Source organism: Danio aesculapii, chromosome 8 (assembly GCF_903798145.1).
Source record: "Danio aesculapii chromosome 8, fDanAes4.1, whole genome shotgun sequence".
Classification (NCBI taxonomy): domain Eukaryota; kingdom Metazoa; phylum Chordata; class Actinopteri; order Cypriniformes; family Danionidae; genus Danio; species Danio aesculapii.
The window spans coordinates 20548004-20575086 of NC_079442.1; the positions used below are offsets into that span (position 1 = coordinate 20548004).

A 27083-nucleotide genomic window follows, 5' to 3' on the forward strand; every position below is an offset into this window, starting at 1 on the left:
CTTCTCTTCACATTCAGAAGAAGATTTTGGGTGCCCGTGTCCTCCTTGGTATTGTCCTAGAATGCTTTCTGTTTAAGTGCTTGAAGAAGCTGCTGGTCGAGATAAAAGCAGGCGATAGACTGACTTTCACAGCAATATGTTGTTTTTACACTCAATGAAATCAAATTAATGTCTGTATTTCCACTTGAAGCAAACACTCTCTACAGCAATTATTTCAGCTCATGATCTCCAGCAATTTAGCGCATGCTTCTTAACTGAAGTTGCAGCAGAATATATCTTTTCTTTTAAAAACTATATTTGTAATGCAAGTTGTTAACTATATGTGTAACTTAAATACACTGACTTTAGTAACTGCGATCAAATTACATACATTTTACATGTAATTTGTTACATTACGGCATTACCCAAAAATGTCATTAGAATACAGTAATGCGTTACTGTGGAACGTGTTACACCTAACTGCAAGTGGCACATCCAAAGATTGCATATGAAGAATAATGATGTTTTTAGGCCTTTTTTTCTAAACTTGATTGTTATCTACGTACAACTATATTATGAACCAAATCTGGATCCAGCACCTCATATGGTGTGATCATGCCAATCAAAAAGCAAGGGTCAAGTTTCATTTTAGCAGTGGTGGCAATTCAGAAGGCTACCATTCATTTTGAGAGTGTTTTTTTTTTTTTTGTAGGTTCATAGTTTTATTAAAGTAATAAAAAAAATCAGTGTAAAGAAAAAGAAAGAGGTGTGATAAGTAGCATCCCATGACATCCTGCTATGTAGCCGTTTGAAGTTATAACACATTTTAAATGCTTTTAGAATGTTGGCTTCAAAGTTGATTGACCTGTGATGTCATGTTTCCAGTGTTATAATGGAAATATAAGTCAATAGTTTGTGTAAGTGGGTGAATTTGCAGGTGATCAACCTCTTACGCTGCAGGTAAAATTATGATGTTATGTTATTTAGGCTGTATGCTGATATTTGATCATGCAAAACTAAACCCCAGAAAATAAATGTCATTATCAATGGGTTAAAGTGAGTTATCAATTTTACCCTTTTGTAAGCTCATAAAGTAAAATATTAAAATAAAAATAATTTAACCTGAAAACAAAAGTCATAAAATGTTTGTTATCATTTTAAATTGAATTAAATAGTATGGGTTCCTATTAGGCATGGGCCGGTATAATATTCTGATGGTATGATAACCTTGGATAAAAATATCACAGTTTGGGTATTGTGATTACTGCTCTAAAACAATGTATTTTTAAATGTCTGCATGGGTAAAAAAAAAAACTTGTTTCCTGTTTGAACACAATATATTTTGCTTTGAGAAACTTTTTAAATATTTTGGAACAATAAATATGTCAGGCTAAATAATTCAAATGAATGACTTCTGCTCTCTTCATTAGGTTCCACAACACAGAGTTCATTACAACTTAAAATGGTATATTGGATATCTTTTCTGCTGAAAATACTGTTGTTCTAAATGACTTAAAATGAAACGTTAAAAAAAAGAAAAAAACTGTACATATGCCATAGGAATTGTATAACAGAAAGTTTTGGCGGTTTTAAAACTGATTTTTTTTTATTTTATTTATTTTTTTTTTTATTGTGGTATACCTTGAACATGGTTATCGTCCAATGCTCCTATAGTAAATATTAATTTAAAAGAGAGATCTGCGAGGGCATACCAGCCAACACTTTTTTTTTTTTTTTTTTCCTGGGAGTCTCTTGTATTCACACCAATCTCTTACCACCCTTTCGTTTTATTTCTCCTGGGAAACACCCATACGTTTTATGGCCCAATCTAGTTATGAAAATGGTCTTTTTGTCCGTGTTTGTCAAGTTGCCTGATCTTGTATGAAGCTTATCATCTCATCACACAATTGACAAAATATTCAAATCTCAACGCATTTTTGACCTCAATTTGGCAACACACATTCAAACCTAGTTAAGTTATTAATAGGATAAGAATGTGGTGGATTTTTAGGTGAAGTTTATTTATAAACTATTTTCGAGAGGATTGTGTGCTTATGATTGACCACCATCATTCACCAACTGTATGATTCCTAACTCACTATAAATAACCAAAGTTTCTTACCTCAGTTATCTTCGTCTTGAAGAATTCCCCCCTCCACCCCCACTCCTTCTCCCTTTTCCTAGATAGGGCAGCATGGCGGCCCAGTGGTTAGCACTGTTGCCTCACAAGAATGTCACTGGTTCAAGTTCTTACCATGCCAGTCGACTTTTCTGTGGGAGTTTATATGTTCTCCCCCGTGAGTTTCCCCCGGGTTCTCCGTCTTCCTCTCACAGTCCAAAGACATGCGACATAGGTCAGTTGACCAATCCAAATTGGCAGCAGTATATATATATATTTCCATAGCAATCCCTAATTTGTCATTAGCCATAACTAAGCAGGGGAGTTCTCGAGATCTGCCTGAGCTCAAACTCTCCTCTCACCATGCAAATGGGTGGCAGCCCCAGGCTTGAGGATCTTATGAGCTCAGGGCTCTCCCCCGGGTCAGCATGCCAAAATAAGCTTTATAATCAATCATCAGCTAAGTGTGAACTCTTGAAAAACTATCAGTCGTAAGGAACAACGAAAAAGTCTGATCCCTATTTGTTGTTGGCCAATCCAAAATCTATTTGAAAACACAAGAATTTGAACAAATGATAACAAAAAGTTGACTTTTGGGTAAACCGACCCCTTCAGTTTATCCTAAACTAATTATCTCCTTTTATGTTATCATATTTAATCAACTAGATATGTAATAGCCATAACAAAACATAAAATTACGCAACACAGACATTAAATCCTACTTAACTCACCTCTCAAAAAATGACACGATCACTTAATGTTTACAAGATCAGCTAATGGAGGCTGTTTGTGTTTCCACATTTCCCAGCTGCTATGCTTTTCTTTTGTATAAAGAAAGAAAGGAAATATGCAAACTTCAAACCTCAGCTGCTACTCACAGCAGGCCTTTCAAGACACAAAAATGGTATTATGCAAAAATAAAAAAAAAATGGCAAGAAGATGGATCTGACAATCCTTCTGAATTCACTATTTTCATGAGATTTGTTGTTCACTGGCTATTTCGCTCTTTCGGATCAGAATAAAAATGATTTATTCTAGTTGTTCCAGGCTCTGTGAGGCTGTGATAATGGATTGGAGGCAATATTTCTGTCCTCTACTGTCTGTAATGACTGCTGTCAGTGAATTAAACATTAGACTTAACTCATGCCAAGGTGACAAATGTCTAGAATGGTTTTTATTTCAGTGAAATAACCACTTATCCATGCTTCTCTTTTCCCTAGAAAGGAAAGTTAGCAATTCATCTTCATTTCTCCTTCTACAATGCTGGTAATTTGTAAATAGAAAACTGTAGGATAAATATTTTAGTCTGTAATTAGTGTGGTATGTACTGGAACATTATAATAATTAATGTAGTGCTTGATTTTATGAGTTTCAAATAAGATAGTAAGATTAAAAGGAGCCATTATTAATAGTACATTCCCAGAATGAACACATAATACAAATAATAAACTAATGAAAATGCTGTTTTACCTGAGATGATTGACGCCAGGCGAAATGCATCTGAATGTCGGTGAGGCGTCATGGGCTCATAAGGAGATGGCTCATAAAAGTCTTCACCTAAAAAGAAACAATACAAACTATTAAGATGCATATTAAGAACAAACAAACTGTTTACAGATTACTAACCTCTATTTTTTATACACTATGCATCAATAAACATGTCAGTGCTAGTCAGCATTTGTTTGCTATATTTCATTATGCTATACAAGTTCATATGACCTTGTTATGTTGAATGTTTAGTTTAGATTAAATAATTGACCTCAAAGTGGTTAAAATCTCAATATAAAAACTGTTCACAATCATTCATTCATTTATTAATTCATTCATTCATTTTTCTTCGACTTAGTCTCTATTTCGAAGGTCGCCCAGCGTAATGAAGCGCCATGTATTCCAGCATATGTTTTACACAGAGGATGCCCTTCCAGCCACAATCCAGTACTGGAAAACAACCATACACACTCACATTCACACACATACTATGTCCAATTTAGTGCAAAATCACCTACAGGGATAGCGTATGTGTTTGAAACTCTACACAGAAATGCCAACTGACCAAGCCGGGACTTGATCCAGTGACCTTCTTGCTGTGATGCAACAGTGCTAACAACTGAGACACCGTGCCACCAACTCTTCACACAAGGGCTGTGCAATTTATCGAAATCGAATTGCAATCGCAATTTGAAATGTTGCAATTAGTTGATCGTAAGAGGCTGCCATATGTATTATTTAATTTCGTAGTCTGTGTGTGACAGTCTTACTAGCCAATTGAGTGATCACACTTTCGTTTTGTCCAATCAGAATTGCGCAACCGAACTATACAGAACACCCACAGTAAAAAAATAAATAAATAAAAAAAACAGGAAAGCATGGAATAGTGGGATAATGGCGTTTGCTGTTTCAGAAGCATTAATAGACAGATTGAAAACAAAGAAAAACAGCATTGGTATTATGGGAATATTTTGGTTTCAAAGTCACAGAACAAACACAGGTTAATTTTAAGAGCTGTCACAGAATTGGTGCCACGACTTACAGTAGAGGTGTAAACCTACACTGGGCTCGCGGTTAGGTTACGATTATCATTCCATCAATCCAGTTCAATTCGATATCTCGGTGCATCACGGTGCATTGACAATGCTTTCCATACACAGTTTTATATTTTCTTCACAGCACAGCAATTATTGTTTGAAATAATTATTAATTGTAATAATAATTATTAATTAAATATTTATATTTATATACTATTTGTAATACAATTTTGTCCTTTAATAAAAACAGATATATAAACTGTGCCGTTAAACAACACAAGCATTTACTGTATAGCAAATGAACAAATATAAATATCCTGCTCGCTTTCTGAGCCTTGTCTAGCAAGTTCTTTCTTACACCCCTTTGATTGGTCACACGCTCAACAGAAAGAGCTGCGATTGGCTCGTACGGACTGGTGCTCTTCACAGATGAGTGACACTGAGGGGTGATCACAGCTGATCTATGATAGACATGGTGGAGAAAACTCTGCAGACACGCACTCGTATCTGTATTCAGACATATCGCTGTAGCAGCCAAGAGGAGAGGAAAAGTCACGCCAGCAGGTCAAATGGGCCACAGTGAGAGAGAGAGAAATGGAGTTTACTTTCATTCTCTCAATAGCAGTTAAATAAAGGCATCTGCTGTAAGTGTCAGTGAAAGACTGTCCAGCAAACACATACGCAGTGAAATTGTGCAGTTTCTGCATTTTTAATACTTGGACTGTTGTAAATACTCATGCTCGCATGCCTCACCATAGTAAGCTACGGCAACATAGCGCATAAGAGAGAAATGACGTCATTACATAATAAATGATTATTAATAATACTGAACTCATACCGAACTGTCCACGTCTGGATCGCGGTGCACCGAAGAAAACAATTAATTTTGCCACCCCTAACTTACAGATTATTGAGCTGAATCTTGACTACAAAATTAAATCGCAAATCAAATCGCAATATCTCTCAAAATAAGATATTTACCCCAAATTGCACAGCACCATTTCACACTAATAATGACAGTTTTACATAGGGTATACGCTTTATTCTGCATAACTATATTAGTGTTTACACCAATGTACACATAATGTAATTTTGTCATGTTACTTATAATGCTCAAGCTTGCTCAAGTAGAATGTATAATGATTGGCTGGCTGAATGTTATTTGGACTATATTGATAACATATACTGTTATCATCTTAAGTGTTAATAGACCTTAATATTTTTCATTCATCCATTTGCGTTATCGAAACTAAATTAGCTGTAGTATGTTGAATATTTGGTATTTTGTTTTGATATGTGGTATTAGGGAATCTTTAGTTATGTCCCAAACTATGATATACACATTCCACTGACACTATATATTATGTACACTGTGTAGAGTTGTAATCAGTGCTTAATTTGAGCCGGATGTTGCCAGATCCTGTTCTGGAAATTCATGTTTTGCATTCCGATATTTATTTTAATTGATTCGGCAATAACTTGTGTGTGGTGAATACCTACGTGTGTGTGTGTGTGTGAGAGAGAGAGAGAGAGAGAGAAAATGAGAATGAGCACAACCGAAGGCAGTGTGGATTGTGTGACGGTAGTCACAATGCGCAATATTTTCAGCCAATCAGTTTTCTTACGTTTACAATCACTCTCATTGGTTGGTGATTGTTGTTTTGCGCGCAGTGAGCAGCGAAAATAAATAATGGCATAGTAACCAACCTAAATAACATTTATATTGGCAAATAACGCAGGCAAACGGCAGAATGGCAAACAGGCAGTCACACATATTTTCATTTTTTAAAACTTCAAGTAAATCTGATAATGAGCCTGATCAAAAGAGCTCTTGAGGAGATGAAACTGCATCCATGAATCAGGATAGTGGGAGACAGAAGCAAAGCGATCTCAAGTCAGCCAGAAAGCATGACAGAAGAGGTAACTGTGGGCTCTTCCTGAAGATTAGACAGAGTGAGTCTTTAATTTTATGTTTTTTTCACTTGTCACATAATAGTAAAGTGAACTGAATAGTGATTGTTCATACGATTTATGTTTGTAGCTACATGTTTTTATTCACCATGACTGACCTATAATAATAAAAGACTGTGATGCTCTTTTTTGCGCTATCACTGTTTAATCACATCATGCTCCAGTAAAACTGAAATTGTGTGGTGGACGTCGGTCACGATAACATTTATTGTCTGATTTTGTTCCGGGAATTATTCATTTACAAATTAAGCACTGGTTGTAATATTCAGATTCTCGCACAGACTTATTGTTTTACTTTTATAGGAATTCAATGTATCATCAGATGTCTATATTTTGTCTATAAGTTTGTCTATATATGTTTTTATTTTTTGACCCTAAAAATGTCACTAGCCACGGATTGATTTTATGAATCACCAAATAACGACCATGGTTTTATTGAAAAAAATCTTCATTAATGTTGTACTGAAAAAAATTAAGAAAAAAAGCACGTTTAGCATGAGTAAACTGACAGTATTTATTTATTTATTTATTTTTATTTTATTTTCATTTTTGGGTGAACTATCCCTCTAACCAACCCTATAACTCTTAACCAAGTGCAGTCTAACTATATTTTTTTTACTAGCTGTGGGCACTTCTAATTCAAAAAAAGTTATTTTACTATTGAACAAAGCTGAAGTGACATTAAAAACCCTCAGAAAGGAGTGTGTGAAGCATGTGCTTGTCAAAATGTAAAATGATCCCTTGTCTTCTGTCTGCCTGTCTCTCTCTGGAGCTTTAGTCCAGACTTTTAAATTCACAATCATTCCACGTGATTCACACACCTGCATACTCAAGTGCTATTTTCTGTTGGGGAGTGTGGATCATTGGGGTATTTAAGCTGTGTCACTTTCATTTTATCATATGGCGAGCTTCACTGTCACACAGCGCATTCTGGGGTGGATGGGCTACATGTGGACGTGTGCACAAGTAGAGATGTGATAGAAGATGGCATGTGTCTTCAGAAAAGTCTCTAACTCACATTAGATCACTAACATGGAACAGTGCATATTAAACATCACTCCACCTGCTGACTGACTGTCAAGGATTCACTCTTCAGTGAGACAGACAGATAGCATCTAAAATGAACCAAAGTGAACAGGCCACAGTATGAAATGTCTGGCACAATTTAGTTAAAAATGAATTAGAGCAATATGTTTAACATTGACTTTGTCGTTCTAAATTTATTTCTGGTTATTATTTTAAAGTTACAATAATCTGCAGATATTGTTTGAGATGTTAAAGGGTTATTAACAACTAAACCTTTAAATAGGAAAATAAACAAACAGTTTAAAATGGATTTTGTGTTCAATATTTTTTAACTATACACATATTATGTTTGGTAACAAATAAGTACAAATGGCATAAGCCTATATGTATAATAAGTCTCTCTCTCTCTCTCTCTCTCTCTCTCTCTCTCTCTCTCTCTCTCTATATATATATATATATATATTTTGTCAAAATTGAGTTATTGACATATTCTAATTAAATGACAACATATTTACATTATGAGATGTTTTTTTTAAAGTTGTTTATATTTTAAGACTTTTTATTTAAAAACAAATGTTGCACACATACTGTTTGCTATGCATGTGCTATGCTATGTTATGTAAATCATTCAGATATATATATATATATATATATATATATATATATATATATATATATATATATATATATATATATATATATACAATTGTCTTAAAGAGGTCAATTTACTTTATTTTTTGAGAAATTTATTCAATTTTTAAGATCACAGAAAAGCCATAAATTGTCATTATAAAATTAAAGACATGATCACAATAGACCTTATTTATTATTTCAATAATACGTTAATCAATTTAACCAGGCAAAATGTTCTCATCTATTTTAATGAACCAGGTACAAAGTCTAAAGCCTATAGCGCAAAAATCATTAAGGGTGTGTCAACTTTTGCTATTTTAAGGACTGAAAAATACACTCTGCACCCTGGCGCATGGTCTAACAGGGTTGAGCTTATTCCCTTAATGCGTTATGGGTGTGTTTTGAGCATAAAGTGCATAAAACCAATCAGAGTCTCTTCTCCCATTCCCTTTAAGAGTCAGTAGCGTCTCGCCATGGTGCATTTGCTATCTACATGGCGGACTTTGTAAGTGGAAAAACGGAATGCTTCACAAACGTAAAAACAGTTAAACAAACCATCTGCAGTAAGAGGATAAAAAATGAGTCTTCTACATTCGGCCTCTTTACTTTCCCTTTAGTTTACTTTTACTCTTTACTTTACTCCTTTACTTTTGTGGATAAGGAAAAGGTGTGGTACGCACTCCACTGAAGACATCCATTTATTTAATTTTGTTTAAGCGCAAATATTTGTTTCAAAACTATTTCTAAATTCAGTTCTAATGTCCAGAAAGCAAATAAATGAACAATAATAGCGAAGTGTGGTCAAAAAAATGAGTTATATCTAAACCTATGTCATATTCCTATGATCCATATGGTGATACATATGTCTCCAAAATCTGACAGGAGGACAAATCTAAACTTGTTTTTATTAAAACAAATATAAATATGCATATAATAAATACTACTACTAATAATAATAACATTATACAAAAGTAAATTGTCATGAATAAACTGAAAAAATACCCCAGATGTGAAAAAGACATGGAGGCAGTGGTTTTTCTACTTATTTAGAAAATAATATTTTTTGTAACATTTAATTCCTTTAATTCTTTTTCATTTGTAAAGATATTTATGTATTGCTGTACATTTTGTGTGTATTAAGCAATGTGTACGCATCTAAGGCACACAGCTAATGCGCTCTGCGCTGGACTTTTGACCAGTTTTCAGCTGGTCAATTGCGCAGTCTATTTTAGTTCCTCAAAATAGCAGCAATGTGCTTTAACACACCTCCATTCTAGACCAGCTCACCCATGAGTCCACAAAGCAGCGGTCTAATTAGGGTTGCATTGGTCTGGAAATAGTTGCAGCTGGAAGGGCATCCGCTGGGTAAAACATTTGCCAGATAAGTTGGCAGTTCATTCTGCTGCTGTGACCCCAGATCAATAAAGGGACTAAGCCCAAAAGAAAATGAATGAATGAATGGTCTGGAAATAGCTACAAATGGCACCAAACACGTCTTGCGTCTTATTGCACCAGTTGTATGATAGGGCCCATGGTAATTAAACAGAAGAAATATTGATGTGTATTTTCTTAGTTTAATGTGAATATTGTGAAATTTGCAATGTATGTTAGTAATGAGGCAACAAACGTGCATGTTTGTAATGAGGCAACAGACACATTTAGATTGCTGAATATAAGTGTTCAAAGCACGTTTATGCATCATGTCATATTACTAAGCTCTTCCTGTGATTTTTCTGGAGTGAAATAATGTCAATAAAATTCACCTGATTATACAGCGGTTGATATTAATTTGTATCCATGTTATCAAATACATTACTACATAATACATGTATGATTGTCATGCAGAGAGCATCAAAGTAGGGCTCATTAATATTTACGACCATTGCTAATATGGTCAAAACAAACTATTTAATATTAGGTCCACATTATAGGGTTGGAAATAGTCCTGTAAAACTGTTTCTGGGTGTATTTTTTATTTATTTTTTTTTCACAAGTCGCATTCCTTCTATTTAGATATCAGAGAACAACTTAACATATTTTACAGTACAAAAACATTTTAGGACACTTTTAAATCAAAGTTTTGTGTCTTAGTGTGGTGAATCTGTTGAATCTGTTCACTCAAGGTCAGGGGATTTCGAGTTTTTGACTCATTCTTGTAAACCCCTCAGCAATTCACACCCTCCTCTTACATGTTAAAAGATTAAGGCAAGCATGAACGTTCATGTCATGACATTGAATTTTCTCATCTTATTCTCCAAAAACCCAATATTTCCAGATATCCTTCTCACACTGCTTTTACCCGTATACTCTTACTGCATGTCAACAATGGTCTCTGATCTGTGTCTATTTTGATACATTCCAAGTAATTTCATCAGAAGCATCTGAAAAGTTGATACTTCAGTGCAACATGAGAACTCCTTTAAATATCCCGAACTGTGACTAAGCGACCTGAGCGATCCGCATCTCCTCTGGGACTCGGTCTTGTTTTTTCGTCTTTGTTGTGACTGAGCAGTTATGTCTGCACTTGACAACACAAAGCCCAGCATGAAGCAGTTTTAAATAGCACTTACAAAATGCCCAGAACATAAGAATTAGCATATGTCCTTTACCGAGTGACATTTCAATCTGAATAAGAGCTCCATCTTTCACTCGCCGATCCTTCACCTGCAATCATCGCGATGTGAAGTGAACTCTGATGGTCATTTGGAGAGACAGTCTATTACCTGAGTCCACGGGGAGTCTGTCTTTGTTTTCCCCCCTCGCGTCTTTCTCCCTCGCGCTCTCTGTCTCTTTGTCTCTGTTATGTGTCTGTCTCTTTTTGTCAGTAGGCCCAGCTCAGGAGAGCCGAGGTGACAGCTGAACAGACAAACGTTGTCTGATGGCTTTCTACTACAGACTCGCACTGTAGCATCAGCTGAGAGATGCCAAAATGCTCTCGGCTCTCACAGCTGCACGCGGACAGAGCTGGCAGGATTTTTAAACATGCGTCCCACTGCAGTTCAGGATGTTGTTTTATTTTTCCGGTTCACACTGTGAGTGGACAGAAGAGAAGGAAGCGGGCAAAAATAACACTGGCTACCCTAGACAAGTTTCTTGCTAAAAAAAAATAGTTTTCTTTCTGATATTTTTCTATACTTAACACATGGCGCCTGTCATGAATCACATATTATCCATGTTTTCAATCAGTTGATGATTATTCTTAGATTACAAACATTTAGATTTACATACTAGAAAGACACAATATGCATGGTTTGTAAAATGCACGCTGATGTCAATAAGTGTGTATAGTGATAGTGTAATTATGATGTGCAATGTTCACATCAGGTATATATTTGTTTGGTTAATAGGATGCTTATTCTATTCTTCTCCAGTTAAACAGCCGCTTACTTTCATTTATTTCAGTAAAAGTTGATGAAATTGCAAAAATCCCAGCAGCTCTAATCTCTCCACTGCAGCGCAAACCAACATAGATCAAATAATATGATCATTGTTTAGTTGTTTAAACAATGAAATATGTGTTCTAATCACCGATCTATATATAATGATTGGATTGCTCATTGCATTCTAAACTGCCGAGAGGCAGTGAAGCCACTAGAAGTGTAAGATCCACCATCTTACCGTACCCTACCGACAGAGAGCTCCAACGTCCGCGCTATAGGCATTGGCTGTTCCACTTCAAAAATTACCTGCTATAGTTACAAGTATGACACAAAGTTCAGTAAGGATGAGGCAACTCTGTTAAGGTTCTCTTCAAGCTAATTTTGTCATTTATGTGTAAATGTAAGTTTACTTTTCCTATGAAGTGAGTAGTATAAGCTGAAAAACAGGATCAATAAAATACTGTAATATACAGTTGAAGTCAGAATTATTAGCCCCCCTGAATTATTACCCCCCTTGTTTACTTTTTCCCCAATTTCTGTTTAATGGAGAGATAATTTTTTTCAACACATTTCTAAACATAATAGTTTTAATAACTAATTTCTAATAACTGATTTATTTTATCTTTGCCATGATGACAGTAAATAATATTTTACTAGATGTTTTTCAAGACACTTCTATACAGCTTAAAGTGACATTTAAAGGCTTAACTAGGTTAATTAGGTTAACTAGACAGGTTAGAGTAATTAGGCAAGTTATTATATACAATAGTTTATCTAATTTTAACACCTAATAATTTTAATACCTAATTTTAACACACTCCTAAACCAAATCAGAACAGACTGGATTTTAAGTATACATACACAAGACATTTTTATTCAGATGCGATCAAGTCAAATCAAGTCATGTGCTTAAATTTGTGTAAATAAAAACTTTATTTGACCTTTTTTGGTGTACTACTTTACGTACAGTCAGGTCCATAAATATTGGGACATCGGCAAAATTCTAACATTTTGGCTCTATACACCGAATTTAATAAGATGTGCTTTAACTTCAGACTATCAGCTTTAATGTAAGGGTATTTACATCCAAATCAGGTCAACGGTGTAGGAATTACAACAGTTTGCAAATGTGCCTCCCACTTGTTAAGGGTCCAAAAGTAATTGGACAATTGGCTTTTATAATGAGCAGATAAAAGGTCCAGAGTTATTTTCAAGTGTGCTATTTCCATTTGGAATCTGGTGCTGTCAACTCTCAAGAAGAGGTCCAAGGAGCTGTCACTGTCAGTCAAGCAAGCCATCATTAGGCTGAAAAAACAAAACAAACCCATTAAAGAGATAGCAAAAACATTAGGCGTGGCCAAAACAACTGTTTGGAACGTTCTTAAAAAGAAAGAATGTACCAGTGAGTTCAGCAACACCAAAAGACCTGCAAGACCACAGAAACAACTGTGGTGGAATTTACCTGGTGAAGATAAAACCCTACACAACAGTTGGCCAGATCAAGAACACTCTCCAGGAGGTAGGTGTATGTGTGTCAGAGTCAACAATCAAGAGAAGACTACACCAGAGTGAATACAGAGGGTTCACCAGAAGATGTAAGCCATTGGTGGATCTCAAAGACAGGAAGGCCAGATTAGAGTTCTAAAACAGCCTTCATGGTGCTGGAACAACATCCTATGGACAAATGGGATCAAGATCAACTCATACCAGAGTGATGGGAAAAGAAAGGCATGGAGAAGGAAAGGAACTGCTCATGATCCTAAGCAGTGAAGCAGTGGAATGTTATGCAATGGCCAAGTCAATCACCTGACTGAATCCCATTGAGCATGCATTTCACTTGCTGAAGACAAAGAAAGATGGGAAGAAGGGAAAATGCCTCAAGAGTAAACAGGAACTGAAGACAGTTGCAGTAGAGGCCTGACAGAGCATCACCAGGGTTCAAACATAGCATCTGGTGATGTCTATGCATTCAAGACTACAGGCTGTAATTGATTGCAAAGGATTTGCAACTACTGTAAGTATTAAAGTAAAAGTTTGATTTATGATTATTATTCTGTCCAATTACTTTTGGTTCCTTAATAAGTGGGAAGCAGATACGCAAACTTGTATTTCCTACTCTGTTTACCTGATTTGGATGTAAATACCCTCAAATTAAGGCTGACACTCTGCAGTTACATCTTTTTCATTTAAATTCAAATCTTTTGTGTTGGTGTATAGAGACAACAATGTTAGAATTGTGTTGATGTCCCAATATTTATCGACCTGACTGTATATGTCTTAAAGAAAACAATCAATATATTACAAATGAACAATCAGTGTCTGAACAAAAAGTTACCGTATAAGCGGCATCCTTTTCCAATGATGATATTAACCCATGACAACAGCTGCTTTCTGTTTAAAGGGAGTTTAAAGGGTCACAGATAAAATATTCCATTACTGCCACCTGCTGTTAACCAAAAACATGTGTTATTTTCGTTCTGCTAGATCCTCTTCCTAATAAAAAGCTATTTCATTGATGGCAGAAAAGCTTCCCAATCCAAAATAAAAAAAAATATTTCATATTTAGGACATTTGTGTACACAGAACAGTACACATGGAGGTTTCAAATCCAAGTGAGTGTCTTGTTAGGCAATGTTTTCTCATGAAAATCATATGATTTCCTATTAACTCAATAGAACGCAAGGTAGGGCTTACCAATATGGCGGCGCAGTGGCTTCGGTTTCCAGTTCTCTATATAGATCAGTGGTTCTAACACAAAGTTGAGAATCCAAATATTAGATATTTGTAATAAGGACATTTGTCAATATTTGCAGAAAGAAAAATAAACAAAAGCTGATATATGCTTAGATCATCATGAGTTGTGGTGTGTCACATGTTAAAAACCGAACCATTGCCATGGAAACTTTAAAGTGATTCATTTTAAATAAGAGTCACAAGGGGCTTAGCAGGGGTATTTAAAATGTACATGTGAAAGGGTTAACTGCAAATTATACCCCAAAATCACATCCAGTATAATTAAGTACGCCTCTTTTGCACAAGGGCAGAAAGGATAGAGGCCAGAAATGAAAACCCAAGACTCTGTGACTTAACACATGTTCAGTGACGAGTCTCTTGTTCAGTCTCTTCTCTTTTTCTAGTGAGGAAGTGTGGTCTTCAACATAATCAGAACAGCTGTTACTGTGCTTAAGTGTATAGGTATGGATGAGCAGACAAGTGCTTCTCACAATAAGCATATGGTCTGTGGACCTGTCTGTTAAAATTTCAACATCATGAATCATAAATAGACTAGTTTAGAGTGAAGGGGGAATTTATTAATATACTTTTGGGAAAACACAATTTAAAATGACTCTATATTTGCAGAAGGAAAAACTTAAAAAAGGGTTATATACAGTATTTATTTATTTATTTATTTATTTATTTATTTATTTATTTGTTTGCTTGCTTGCTTGCTTGCTTTAAGGCAAAACAGTTGGCACATAGTAAACTGTGAGATATGAAACCTTTTAATAGGCCTGTCACAATATCTATTCTTGGTGGTATGATATATGTATAGCAACAAAATGTATTACGATAAACTATATTTTTGTAAGTTTAAGATCATTTTGACACTATTATAGCATCATAATGTATGTACACTCTTCCAAAGAACACATTCTCTATTTTATTCCTAGGAGTATTTCATTTAATTACAGCCTCTTTAACAATTTAATAATTAGACATTGGAATCAGAATGTGAAAACCAATATCGTAAAAAAAAAAAAATTAACAAATGTCTAAAATAAAAATAACTAGAAAAAGTAACATATTTATTTTCAGTCATCAGGCACCCATATGAAAATATACTATAGTAATTTTTAGTACATACTAGAGCAGGCATGGGCAAACTCGATCCTCGAGGGCCGGTGTTCCTGCAGAGTTTTGCTCCAACACTAATCAAACACACCTGAACACCCTAATTAGTGTCTTTAAGATACCTAGAAAGCTACAAGCAGGTGTGTTTGATTAGCGTTGGAGCAAAACTATTCAGGGACACCGGCCCTCCAGGATCGAGTTAGGCCATCCCTGTACTAGAGTGTTTTTTTTTTTAACTATATGGACACTGACACCCCTCCAATAGAGAGAGAGAGAGGCTGCGTAATCAGCTAAAATGTTGATAGAACTGTTTTTTGTTGTTGTTGTTGTTTTATGTATGGACAATATACATTGCATCACCAACATTTATTAAGGACATGTACACGTGTTGTGCGATAAGTCAATATATTGATTATTGTGACAGGCCTACCTTTCAACAAATAGAACAGTGTTTTAACCTGCAACCAATGCATGCATTCATTCATCAATTCATTGATTCAATCAATCAATCATCCATTCGTTCATTCAAAAATAATGATTGCTGAAAATGTAAATTCTATCAACTTTTTTCTCAACTTCACGAAAGTCTAAATCTGTGTGATATTTTACTTTTTCCATCTCTTGTACTCACAGAGTCTGCATTTATTTTATTATAGTGCAACAATACAATGGTAAAACATGTTTTACAGTTAAAATGGCTTTTATAATATATTTTACAGGTCATTTAATCCTGTGATGGCAAAGCTAAACATTTTGCCAATATTATCCCAGCTTTATTAGTCACACAACCCTTCAGAAATCATTCTAAAAGTACCTTCAGGGTGCTTTCACACTTGGTTCAATTGCCTGGATCGTACCCAATTTCGATTGTCCCCCCTTACCACCTTCTCGCTTAGTTTGTGTTCACACTGTCTTTTTTTCCTTCTGAACCCCGATACACATGCATCATCAAGCTGCTGTTGTGTGTACGGCTATTGCCAGGTGACGGACACGAAAGCAAAGCACCAAAATAGAAAGACGTCCACACATTGTAGTCGTTCTGCTTTTACTGAATCTTTTGGACACACAGAAAGCGACTCGCGTCTATCTGCTGCAAAAATATCATAGACGTTCAGAACATATGCGATGTCTGCAAAAGCTGTTTTTGGAGGAAACAAGCAGACATTATCACTGTGCTTGCCCTGGCTCAGTCACACTTGTCACCAAGGTACAGTACATGATACACAGACACACACACACACAAACACAGGAATTAACGTTATGAAAATGATAGTTTGTTGTACTGTTGGCGGTTCACTTCCGTTATTTGATACGATTGCATTCATGCCAGAAGTGAACCGAACCAGAGTTTGCGTAAACTGTAGCCCAGACCACCTATTTCAGGCAGACTTAAGTACGGTTCGTGGGTTCAGAAGGCACATTCACACTAGCTAAAAGTACCGTACTTTGACATCAGACAAACCCTGTGCTGACCAATAGCGCTAATATGAAATCACTCTTTCTTATATAAACAGAACATTCTGAATGCGTTTTGGCTATTCATTCACATGACAATAGCTACGTTTCCATCCACCTATTTTTATGCACATTTTGAAGATGCCCTTGATGGAACCGGTTCATGGAAATGGCAAGTGCGCATCAATTTTGCCTATAAAAAACTTGCGCATAACTGAGTAGAATAAACTTTTTATTTGATAAGAAAAGATGCACATAAACTGTGATGGAAACACTTTTACCGAACAAATTCCAGTATGTGCATTAAAAAATTCATGTGATTTTGTTATAAGAGATCATGTGATGGTTCAATTGTGTGAATGGACAAACCAGCAGGTTGAGCACATTGTAAAACATCTGAAATGTTGTTTTCGTCATTCTAATATGCCTTAACCATTTCAGTATTAGTGTTATTATATTATTAATTACCTCCAGGACTGTCAAGAGCATCTGTACCCCGCATCTGACGCTTTCAAACACCACCACGCATTCATTGCGTGGTCGTCTTCTGAGGCGCAAGTCATTTATTAAATAAGGAAAAGATTCACGCAGATTCTCCTACCTCAATAAATTCCATTTTTACTCTGGATATTTGGCGCCAGTTCATCAGGAAGTGACGATTTTGTTCGCTTTGAGCCATTAGATGGAAACACTGCTTTATTCCCACGTCTTTTATGCGACATTGCTGTTTTGCGCATAAATTTAACTCCCATATTTGGATGTGAACATAACAACTGGCATTTTGGATACTTGAAATGCTTTTGAAAACAGGTTTCCAAATACAAGTTTTTAGAAATTCTACAATCATCCATGTAAAATTAGATTTTGTGAAAAAGCAACATTGTTTATTTTATGACGAGTCTATTGACCTTATCCTACAATGCGCTAGTGCGCTCCTTTATGCAATTGTTTTAGAACTTCCGATTCAGTCGCCTATGGGAGAAATGATTATAATAATAAACAGCAGAAAACGGTCAAACTACTTCCTCTACAAACAAGTGTGTTTAAGAATATACAGACAAAGTAGAATAATATAATAAGAACACATCAGTTTGCAACATCAAGCAGCATAACATGCTGTTTTTATTTTCTAGAAATGAGTGGAAGTGAATAGGACCGGAAGTCTCAAGCCAAAAACATTTAAAATGGCTGCCCCACACTCATACGTGAAGGTCAGTAGACATGTTTGAGTTTTTGACAACAAAAAACAACAATTTAATTTATCTTTTAAAAAACATTGCCATCTACTGGTCTGGCATGCATAATACAGTGTTTTTTAAATCATTTTCACAGATATCTGTTAACGGAGATCATTGGCATCTGAACACAAATGTTTCTGCTCAAAAACCTATACAATTTATACAAAATAAACTGCATCCAGACATGAATCTAACACCATACAAATGAGATTCATCCTGCATTTTCATTTGCCTTCACTATTTTGTCAATTCTTGCTTCAGGTTAAACCATTAAAACAAGCTCAAGTCTTGAAGTGAGGAAGATGAATATATAAAATCTCTCCTGCACAGGGAGTGAATTCTTTGATGGATGTTTGTTGAACGACCATAACCGTAAAGAATCGTTCCTCCACAGTCAACGTTCCACCTCAGTCTGTTCATTGGGAAAAAAAATCAACACTTAATCAATGAGCACAGTATAATGGAGGAAGTAAGCTCAAGAATCGACTGCTCTGTTCAAAGAGGAGTTATCACGAAAACAAAAAAAAAACACATATTTAAAGTCAGGCTTCAACTGCTGCATAATTCGCCGGTGTAGTTAATCGTAAAATAACAGGAAGATTTTTTTTTTTTGGATGGAACAAAACAATAACATTAGAGCAGAGCAGATCTGAATAACAGCTCGGTTTGCTTCACTGATGCATGCTGGATAATTGCTTTTGTAGAATTGTTTGTAAAAGACCAGAAAAAAAGGCATTGTTCTTACACGTTGAGAACATGTTTGACCTTTGTGACATCTACAGACAATATTTTCAAATAATTAGTCTACAGATTTCTTCAGTTTGTTGATCCAGCAAGAAAGACGGATGTTAAAGGGGTGGTCCACTACGATATCATATTTCAAACTTTAGTTGATGTTTAATGTAGCTGTGTGAACATAAACAACATCTCTGAATGTTATACGCTCAAAGTTCAATGCAAAGGGAGACATTGGCTTATACAGAGTTAGTTTAGCAAAGCCTAAAGAAAACGAAGTTTGGGGACTACAAAAAAATACATCCGGGTTAATGATGTCATAAACACTTCAGGTTCAGTGCTGGATTCAGCTAAAAACTCCTCAAAGAAGGAACAGTTCCAGCCATAGTAGAAGAAGCTGTGGATTGTGAGCCACAACCTGTAAGTACTTTTATTTGTTAAAATTGATCTATTACATGTACAATTTCTAGTGTTAACGGTATGTTGTAGCGAGGACTAAACAAGGATTTAAACAATGGGAAATGCTGTTTGGCACCATTACCAATTTGGCTACAAAGTCATGTTTATCCGTCAAAACCCCTGTAAACACCCACAATCTTCACCAGCTCTGCAGTGTCTCTTTTTGCTGCCGCTCTCTATGCGTTCTACAGTACATCTCAAATAACGAACTCGCAAAAGATATGTGAACGTTTCATATTACTTACACATGCTTATTCCCAATATATGTGAAAGACACTTGTCAGATTTTAGTTTGGAGAGCAGGCGTTCAGCTGTGTCCTCTTCACTTTCTGTGTCTGATTCTTGCTCAAACTGATACAGCTCCACTGAATGATATTATTAACATGACAGAGGCAAAGCATGTGCTAGTAGAGGCTTGGCACTACCTGGTGACGTGGAGCCAGTCTTGCCAACTATTTCCAATAAAAAAAGCTAAAGCCTCCTCGAAAAGTAGCTAAATGTTGCCAGATGACATAACACACTTATTTGCATATCAGTGACGTCACCAGGTAATATCTGACAAGTGAAGCCAGTCATATCTCTATTCTCTGAGGCGCCGATGTAACATTACATCTAGATGCACAATAAATAGGTTCTTATTAACATATTACTTTGCTTGATGATGTCATTGCCTAATCGCAACTCAAAACTAGATCTTTATGTAGTATACAAAATAATTAATGTTTTCTCAAACTGACTGGCCATCTCAGCAAAAACATTATTTGATATATGTCCATTTGGATTTGTATGAAAAATAAAGCTGACTATTTGTAAAAGTAATTTTTTATTTTTAAATATAACATTAATGAACAGATATTTTTTTAAACAATCACAGCTTGTGTACTTACCTGTGAAATTAACTTAAATTTAATTGAAATTAAGCACTATTGGAATTTATTGCCACCTAATTTACCAACAATTATACATGTTAACAAATGTCAGTAAATTAACAGTTATGAAAAACAATCTGAGCTGGCAATTTACTCTACTGAGAGAAGCCTGAGGCAGCTGCTCTTTTGAGTCACTTTTTAAAAATTGCTAAAAGTAGCCAAATGAATGTTAAAAATTGCTAAATTTGTTGCTAGGTGCTTTAAAAAATGCTAGGGTAGTATGAAAAGTTGCTAAATCTAGAACAAAATTGCTAACTTGGCAACACTGCGCGGAGCTGATGCACAGATCACAGCATATTATGTTAGCTGACCAATCAGAGCCAGTTGAGGGCAGGCCTTCAGAGGAACAAGAGTTTATCATAATCATGTTCATGTTAGCTGAGTAGCAGTATATGATTAATGTAAGCTACACAGTATGAAAAATAACTTTATTTTTTTATAAATGAATCATGAGCACACCAAGCCTTAAAAATACACTATGCGCCACCCCTTTAACAAGCGTCAACAAGTTCATTGTCATATCTGGACGCATTTATATTAATTTTAGTTTTGACTGATAATTACAATGAGTATACCATTGATTCAATATTTTATTTTCAGAATTGTGCTGTGGTAGTACAATTCTGTCACACGCTGCAGACCTGAAATAGAATAAAAAAGTCCAATATATATATATATATATATATATATATATATATATATATATATATATATATATATATATATATATATATATATATATATATATATATATATGTTATATGACATAAAAAGAGACATATAATATAATGCTTTGTTCAGACTAGCAGCGACATTGCAGGTGCCTGTCGCTCTGGGTGGCGACCTGCTGCAAACACAGGTCTGTGTACGTATATACAGCACGAATACAACTGGCCTCTGAGCAAGCTGAGCGAGGATAACGTGAGCTCTACTGTCTCCTATTGGCTGTCACTCAAGAAAGTCAATCTTCATTTGCATAAAATTTCACTATCGGTCACTATCGCCGGAAGTCGCTCGCTCTCAGTTGAAATTCCGTCGCTTGAAGTGTGAATGAGTCCTAACACCTGGGGTGGTGTTTTAAAGGGAGACACTGCAAATGAAAACCTCTTCAATTTGAGAATTAGGCTTTTTGGCTTTTCACAAAAGGGTTTATTAATGTTTTATTTATTTTTATGTTTGTTTTTTACATCCAAAATATACTTTGTAATATTTATTTTGTTGCACTTTTTCAGTACTAGTTTTAGTTATGGTTCATATTTTTAAAGGGCTTTTTGTACAATTATTTTTTTTCTATTATGTATACGTATAGACCCAAACACACATTAATAATATTGTCATGCGTTGTGTATGTAAGTGCTGCAAAAGGGGAGATTTATGCCTCAGTGTAGGAGAAAAAACTCACTGGAGCAAAAAGCCTTTTAAACAGATGAACTGTAAATGAAAATTATTGATATAGTGCGACAAAAGAAACACTTCAAAATGTATTTTGGATTTTTTCTTTATTTTGAACCGTAAAAAAAACACAAATCAGTTACATATACCAGACATCACAGTATTATTACAGTGTAAAACATTTATTACACCCAAACATACCATTTTCATACACTTCAATGAGTTTATAGTAAAACAAGAGATCTGATGGTACAACCTTGTATGTTAGGGTGTAATTTCTGACATATGATTAACACATGCAACTCCTTTATATAAATTATTATTTTATGTGAAGAAAACATTCAAATTTTACTTCTTTTGTAGTACTTTGTCAGTTTGTCTGTATTTTTCATTTAAAATTCATATAAAAAATGACTTGTCTCATCCATGTGTCCATCCACTGTTCAAACTGTGCTAAAAATGTATGCAAATGTTCACAATTAATTAAAAATGGCTCATTTACATATTTAAACACACTTTACAAAACATGCAATATGCTTAAAATGTTTGCAATTCATAATGTAATCACTCAACTAGGGAAGCACGGTGATAACTGTTATTTTTATCATTAGTTTTATTCATCTATATATTTTTTTTTTTTCCATTCACCTGGAGTGCCATTTCTTAAACAAGACATTTCTCTTCAATGCTGTCAGTAGCGCCTTTGTTCATGACATTGATGCTCGGGACACAAACTGTGTCTAATAAGCGGCAGCTCTCCAGTTAATACTCCATTAGGTCAGCAGGAAACAAGTAATTCAAGCAAAGCAAGCACTAATGTCCCTAAAGCATCAGCCAAGACATTCAATATCAGCCTGACAGAACAAGAGCTTTCATCCTGTTCCAAAAAGACACGGGATACAGAAAGACACTGTGATTTAATCCAGAATATCCAATAGTTTATTTTAGAGACATCCTGTTAGGCTACTTAAAAATATCCTGGATTTACATACAGTTGAAGTCCAAGTTATTAGCCCTCCTGTGTGGTTTAATGGATAGAAGGGTTATTTTCAACATACCTTTAATAGTTTTGATAACTAATTTCTCATAACTCATTTATTTTGTCTTTCCATGGTTCCATATTTTTCAAATTATTTTGCAACGTACACATTTTTCAACATAAAAAAAACATTTAAGGACTTAAATAAGTTAATTAGTTAATTAGTCAAGTTAGGTTAATTTTTCAAGTTATTGGAAAACTTTGGATATTTCAATAGCCAATGAAATAAATAAATGAACAAATGAATAAATTAATCTTTAGGGTACTAATATGATTGACCTTAAAATTGTTTTAAAACTGTCTCAGAGTCTCACGCTTCCAGGGTAACACAATGTAAAAACACACATTCGTTATGTTCAGCTGAAGTCATGTTAAGTTAATACAATCAGTTTTAATGTTTTAAAACAATCCACATGCAGTTGATTATAGGTCATCGTACAGGCAGAAGGTCATCAATAGAAGCATAACAAAAGCATGAGGGTGATCCAATAATCGTAGTCAGAGTACATTCAAAGGTCATAACAAACACGGCAAGGAAACTAAACAGACCCCTAGTTTTTCGCGATTCTGCAAGTCCAACGGAAAATCAACAAAAAGTTGAACATTTTTGCAATCCTGCAAAACTCTTATTTAAACACAAAATAATCACAAAAAATATAAATAATCTTCTAAAACATCAAATTCTAAATCATATAATTAAATTAGATTTATTTCAGTTTGCAATTAAATGTTTTATGTGACTTATAGAGATTGCATACACAGCACATGTGATGTATGTGTGTGTGTCACGAAACATGACGTCTCACCTGCGCCCTCGAAATCATTACATTACATGGGGGGGGGTTGCAGCCTGTGCTGTAAGCAGATGCGGATGAAGCGTGAGTGATTTACATGTGAAGTCAATGCAAAGACATTAGACATCCTGTGGCGCAAATTGGGTGTTTTGTGCATTCGACACGCTTCAGACTGCAAAAAGCTTACAATTATGGAGATTGGTTGAAGGATGACGGCTGCTGAACTTGACCGAATTAAAGGACATTGTTTGTGCTTTACACACACTGTATGGCTGGTATTATGGTGTTCATGAAATCGATAAGTGAACTCTTTCAATGCAGTTAACGAGAGAAAACCAAAACGCTTCCCTACGACGAGTTTTACGGCAATCCGTGTATTAGGTGTATTATGATAGGGGGAGCCCTAACGCATTTCCTGAGTGAGGTACATGTCTGATGCTCCGGGGAGCGAAATCTGAGAGAGAGAAAAAGTAAGTTAATGCATAAAAATTATACAGCCTTCCTTTGGCTTAATCCCTACTGTTTTAGATATGTTTTAGATCTTGTCTTGACAAGAGAACAAAATAAAGAAGCTTTATTTTTATGATTTTTGTCCTTGTCATTGTATGAGATTGCACACCTAGTAGTTGCTTTTTAGTCGAAAAATGTCTGGGAATTACAGCCACAAAATCTGTCATTTTTATCACAAAAACATCACAAAAAACAAAAAAACTGGGAGGTTTGACTAAACATAAACAAGGCTAGGAACACTGACAAGGCTAGAAACAAAACACAAGAACCAATACATACGAAACACGCAGTGTAACAGTTTCTAACCGAAAACCAAGACTAAGCAGTGTATGCATGTGTGGGATGCATAAGTAGTCCAGGAATCAGTCCAGCATGTGACACCAGCGGTGTGTGTGCTATCAGTGTGAGATCAGGAACCAGCGTGTTCATGATGCATGCTGGGAATAGTAGTTTGTTAATATGGCGTGCTTGTAGTTCTCCAACAATCTGCAGTCCCTAGATTGCTGGTGATTGTTAGACATTGTGTGTTATTGTATTATTATCGGTTAGTCGGTTAGTCAGTCAGTAAGTCAGTGGACAGCGACCTCTGGTGGATTTACGTGAGAAGAGCAGGGGCAAACTCTGACATATTCGCTAAAAACAAAAACTGCAAAAAAATAAATTAAAAATGAGCCTATGTTGGAAAAACATGTTTGAAAATGCTTTTGAGCAAATGTCATGTATCTGTAGAATAAATGTTATCATCAAATTTTCATAGCTTTACATAAAAGAGGGAAAACCATCCCAAGCTACACTAAAGAGGTTATGAGTAAAAATCTGAAACAAAGCAGGTAAGACCTACTGAGCTGAATTTGTAGGTGCATTTTTATTAAATTGCTCTTATAAGGAAACTAGTAAGCTTAAATTAATAATGTTGACAAAAAATGTCCTGTGAGACGACTGAATGAACCTCTAACACAACTGCCTACTGTGTCACAAAAAAATCTGTAGATTAATTAAAGAAGCAAACTTCTGTTTATCAAGAGCATTTAGGCACTTCAGCCAAGGCTCCTCAAGGGAAATTAAGATGGTAATTAGGAGTAAAGATCAGAGAGTTCGCAATAAATAGTGCAGTGTAACATTTCCACAGAAAAACACACAGGACAGAGGGACAATAAAGACCTGCATCAGTAAACACAGCCAAAAATATGTGAAACCATAACCAAATGCAGCACTGCCGCATGAATCAAATTGTACTTCAATACGATTAAGGCATTGCAGTCTGTTTTCCAAGGATTGCATAGGGTTTCCCAGTCTGTTTGGTTTTCCCAACAGAACTGTCTTCACAGTCCCATCAGTGCGTCTCATGTTTAAACATCAAACCAGAAATGTGTTCCCTTTTCAGGATCAGTTTACTTCCTGGTTGAACATTTCTTGATGATTTCCACACCACATTATCATCCAAGACACTAATTTCTTTCTTCAGAGAAAAAAAAAAAAAAAAAAAAACAGGCAAGATTTTTTGTAGTTCTGTGGTTTGGTTTGAACTTTCAAACTGTTTCAATGCAGCATCAAAGGGTTGGACATAATCCCAGGCATGGAATAAGGTTTTTTTTTTTACCTAGCAAAACAACCAGTAAAGCTTCCAACATCCAAAACATTAACACGAGCCACGCAAATATACTGAAGTGAAGTAGCAGAGCTGTACAGATGTATCTACACCTGTTTGCTAGATGTAGATGGATACCCACCAGGCGAGGGTGGGATTTTCTGGAACATTATATGTCATTTGCGGGCATCAGGTAGTCTCTACGCATATGCGGGAGACTCCCAGAGCTTCAGGGATTTAGGATGTCTGAAGCACAAGAAGCCAACCTCGTTTTATTAATCTTTTTAATTTCAATTACAGTTTATTAAAAAAAGATAATAAAAATTTCTAATCTTGTAATATATGCCATGCTATTATAATAGCTAAATGTAATAATCAGAAATAACTAATTTCTACCCCTTATCTCATTGTCTTCCCCTCTTTCTTTTAACCCTGATATACCTTTAACATTGCCTGGCTGGAACTGGGCATCTCTTAAATATCTTGTTTATTTTTAGAGGGCACCATAAAGTCTTTTCAACAGATTTTAGATCAGTATAAAGTTCCAAAATCCAATTTTTTAATTTTAAATTTTAAACATCTACAATTGCGACATTTTTTGAAACCAAAGTTGGACAAAGGAGAGCTGGGAACCAAAACAACAGACCTCGAATACCTTTTATTGAATCCATCTTGTTTAAAATGATTGATAACAAGGATATATGAAACTTTGTCTAACAATTGCACTTCTGTCTGGCTAGGACTTAAGGATGTTTAGGAGAAGGATATTGGTCAAACTATTGAAGAGAATGATTGGAACATTGTATGTGATAATATACACCTGAAATGTACCTCTCTTGGGATCCATGAACTCAATTTTTAATTTTATAATAGGATACAGTATATCTTATACCAATACGTATTAAGAAAATGTTTGCCAATGCCACAGACTTGTATTTCAAATGTAATAAAGATAAAGGTACAGTACATCCATTCATTGTTTTTGGCACTGTGAAAAAACTTTGCCAATTTAGATGAAAAAACGTAAGGTACAGGAAAATATTATCAAGCTAAATTTTGATATGACCCGAGATTTGCATTTATTGAATCTTAATGCGAACAATCTGTTTTAAAAAAATGAATTACAGTTATTTATTGTCCTGGTATATTTAGCTAAAATATATTTAGCTACTTTAGTCTGCATCACAGGCTCCATCTTTCAAAATATGGATATCACAAATTGCTACATGCTACCTTTATAAAAACTTATTTGACAAACCAGGGGCGTAGATTTAGGGTGGACAGAGGTGACGCGTCCCCACCAATATCCACCCACCATAGAAATGTCCTCCTGCCCCCAAAACGCATATGGACAATTGATTGGCTTTGCCTTTACCTGCTTTCATGTGAGAGGCCGTATGCTTCAGAAACAAGCAGCGTCAAAAGTGGTGGATTGTTTTTTTTTCCGTGCTAGAGTATG

The 27083-nt window shown here is 35.3% G+C and overlaps 1 protein-coding gene across 1 annotated transcript in view; it reads right to left on the reverse strand.

The window, feature by feature from the left end:
* Positions 1-27083, reverse strand: part of gfra2a (GDNF family receptor alpha 2a) — a 163086-nt gene that overhangs the window by 102665 nt on the left and 33338 nt on the right. The window contains exon 3 of the mRNA XM_056463394.1: positions 3569-3655. Within this exon, the coding sequence (XP_056319369.1) occupies positions 3569-3655 (87 nt within the window). The remainder of the gene's footprint in view (positions 1-3568; positions 3656-27083) is intronic.